Here is a 2931-nt window from a genome sequence, read left to right as displayed (position 1 = left end):
GCTGATAATTTTGTTCTGAAATTCTTCCATAACTAAGCACACACAAAGAATGGTAATATTGTTGAATTAAGAACCAAAAGTAACAACGAAATTACCACCCAATAAATATTATGCTTAGAAAGGAATAGATGTGTTTTCCTTTGTTTCTCCTCACACAAGGGAAAAAGTCCAAATATACCATACTGAAAATTATTGGCATTAAATAGAGAGTTTTATCAAGCTCTGATGGCTATGCTGTAAACGAGTGAACGAAGAAACGTTACAAGGACAAGGATCGGATCGTAACAGTTTCGTTTTTCCCACTTTTCACACGAGAAAACGGAAAATAAAAAAAGAAAAAAGTCAGTGAGTAGAGAGTGGGAAGTTGGCAACCACCTAAGCCGGTGATCCGGTAAACTGTTCAAAGTTTCGAAGGGTCTTCATCGCCGTACACACTATATAAGTATTTCTTGACGAATCACAACGAACAACAAGGTCCCATCCCATTGCGCATTCATAATATTTCACTCCCTCTTTGGCCACTCTTGAAATCCGTGCAGTGCTAGTCCCAAACCGGACACAGTGATGAGAGAGAGACACTGAACGCAGAACAGCGTTGCCGTTTTGAAGGACACAAAACGACGAAGCAAAGCGCGTTTGTAAGAGCACCTTAACTGACAACTGTACCAGTGGAAAATCAACGACGGTATGGTCGTGACTGTCACTACTGCATCGTTATTTTGTTTCATTTCACCGCCACGAAAATGGATCTGACTTCCTGATTCCCAAAATCTTCAAATTATTCTCACTGCTTGGAGACACCTTCGAACGATTCACACACTTTTTATTTCAATGTCAAAGTGAAAACCAAAAGCACTACTTTCTCACAGGCCTCGCTCTGAATTACTGCAGATTCTATTCAGCAGCTCGCTGAAGCAGTGTGCCCAAGCACCGGGAGAAGGTTCTAGAAGAACCGAATGGGAAAATCGACGAACGGTAACAGAGACTGGACGCAGATGTACGCGATCTACGGAATGGAGCAGCGCCAAACCCTAATTTTCCTCCTCTGCCAGGCTATGTTCTTCTCTGTGTTGTCTGTTCTGTATCTTCTTTATTTTGATCTCGTTTGCAACTTTTTCGAGCGAATCTTTTCCGGCGCCGGCGGCACGGCGCGATTTGCGGCAGGAATCACTGGCTCGGTCACGGCGCTCTCCGCGCTGTGCCTCTTTTTTGCGGCGGCGAACTTTTTTTACTCCTCCGTGCCGCTGCACTTCGACATGGCTCAGCGCATAGTCTCCGCCGTGCACGACTGGTCCTCCGTGAAGCTCGCGCTTGACCTCGGCTGCTGCGGCCGCGGCATCCTCCTGAACGCGGTGGCGACGCAGATGAAGAAGGAAGGGAGTTCCGGCCGCGTCGTCGGCCTGGACCGGTCAAAGCGCACGACGATGTCGACTCTCCGCGCGGCAAAGATGGAAGGAGTCGGCGAGTACGTGACGTGCCGCGAGGGTGACGCGCGGCGGCTGCCGTTTCCGGATAACTACTTCGACGTGGTGGTGTCCGGCGTGTTCGTGCACACGGTCGGAAGGGAGTACGGCGCTCGGACGGCGGAGGCCGCGGCTGAGAGGATGCGCGCGGTGGCGGAGTTGGTTAGAGTAATGAAGCCTGGTGGAGTGGGGGTGGTGTGGGACCTATTGCACGTGCCGGAATACGTGCTTAGGTTGCAGGAGTTGAAGATGGAAGATGTAAGAGTCTCCGAGCGTGTAACGGCCTTCATGGTGAGTAGCCACATCGTTTCATTCCGGAAGCCCAGTCAACACGTGCATGGACCCCCCGAGGTTCGCCTGGATTGGAGATTATGTTGACGGTGGAATTTTTCACACTGAATAGAAAAATAATAAACATATATCATACTGAGAAATGTTTTTGTTAAAATGTTTTATCTTTTTTTAAAAAAGAAAAGATATGAGTGAATATCTTAAGGTTAGTTTATGACTGGGGAGGCGAAGTCGAACCAGATGTTGAAAAAAAAAAAAAGAATGTAAACTGGATAGCTTAATAACTTGATGACAGATCTGGAACAGAATTTTTGTATATGTTGATGGTTATATAGATAGCAATGAAATTTCAACACTTATATTGTTCTTATTTGTTTTTTAATTTTTCGTAAAAGTGATTTTACGTGATAACTTGATCTTTTAGGTTTTGTGGGTAAGATTGTGGAAAAGCTTGTCTTACATATTTGAATGAGTTTTTTGTGATTTTGCTACTGTTGCAAATTGTTGAAAGGAGTTTAATTATGACCTGAGGGAAAAGCCGGTGATTGTGGGTTGAATAGATGAACAGTGAGGACAAGGAAATAGATGGTAACTTTTGTATTTTATTTTTTTGAGCCTGAAGATGTCGTTGTCTTCATTTAAATTTAGGGGTTTCGGGTTCTTCTCTCCATGTGAGGTTGGATTCTATTAGAAAAGATTGAAAGCTAATTGACGAAGAATGGATGGGAAAAAGAAAGTAGTGATATTTCTTTCTAGTATTGTTGAACTTTGTGGAGGTTGTGGGTTGAAATGATGGCGAGGATTGGTGACCCTGTTAGGGAGTCACAATCAGAGATTTTCGATGGTGAGGCTTTAACAACATGCATGAGCGGGTTTGTTGGAAGTTTACATCTCATGCTTAGGAGTGTTAGCTAGTGATAGAGAGCTGAAATGGTTTGCGAAATATTTAATCTAGCCTTGTAGTCATTTTACTTTGTTTGTTCAACCAATTTGGGCGTGATCTTCAAAATTACTGGTATAGTATTCACAAGTAATTATGCTCAATTAATTGAGCTATGAATTGCATTGTCTTTGTAGGGTTGTTGCTTGAGTGTCAGATGCTACTTGCTAGAAAACACTTGAAAGACACGAAGTGCTTAAGTGCATTTACAGCAGACATTTACTTATTTTATCCTGC

General features: G+C 43.8%; 1 protein-coding gene across 1 annotated transcript; it reads left to right on the top strand.

The window, feature by feature from the left end:
• Nucleotides 1–568: 568 nt before the first annotated feature.
• On the top strand, nt 569–2124 carry LOC106763887. The gene is made up of 2 exons (XM_014648059.2): nt 569–685; nt 892–2124. The coding sequence occupies exon 2, from the start codon at nt 957–959 to the stop codon at nt 1839–1841; it is 885 nt and encodes a 294-aa protein (XP_014503545.1). The 5' UTR covers nt 569–685; nt 892–956; the 3' UTR covers nt 1842–2124.
• The last annotated feature ends 807 nt before the right edge of the window (nt 2125–2931 follow it).

The sequence above is a fragment of the Vigna radiata genome, chromosome 6, assembly GCF_000741045.1.
Source record: "Vigna radiata var. radiata cultivar VC1973A chromosome 6, Vradiata_ver6, whole genome shotgun sequence".
Classification (NCBI taxonomy): domain Eukaryota; kingdom Viridiplantae; phylum Streptophyta; class Magnoliopsida; order Fabales; family Fabaceae; genus Vigna; species Vigna radiata.
Note: the sequence above shows the minus strand (reverse complement) of the source record. Positions and strands in the feature narration are given on the sequence as shown.

Coding starts and splice junctions, on each gene's coding strand:
- LOC106763887 (XM_014648059.2), top strand. CDS start 957: ATGGGAAAATCGACGAACGGTAACAGAGACTGGACGCAGATGTACGCG.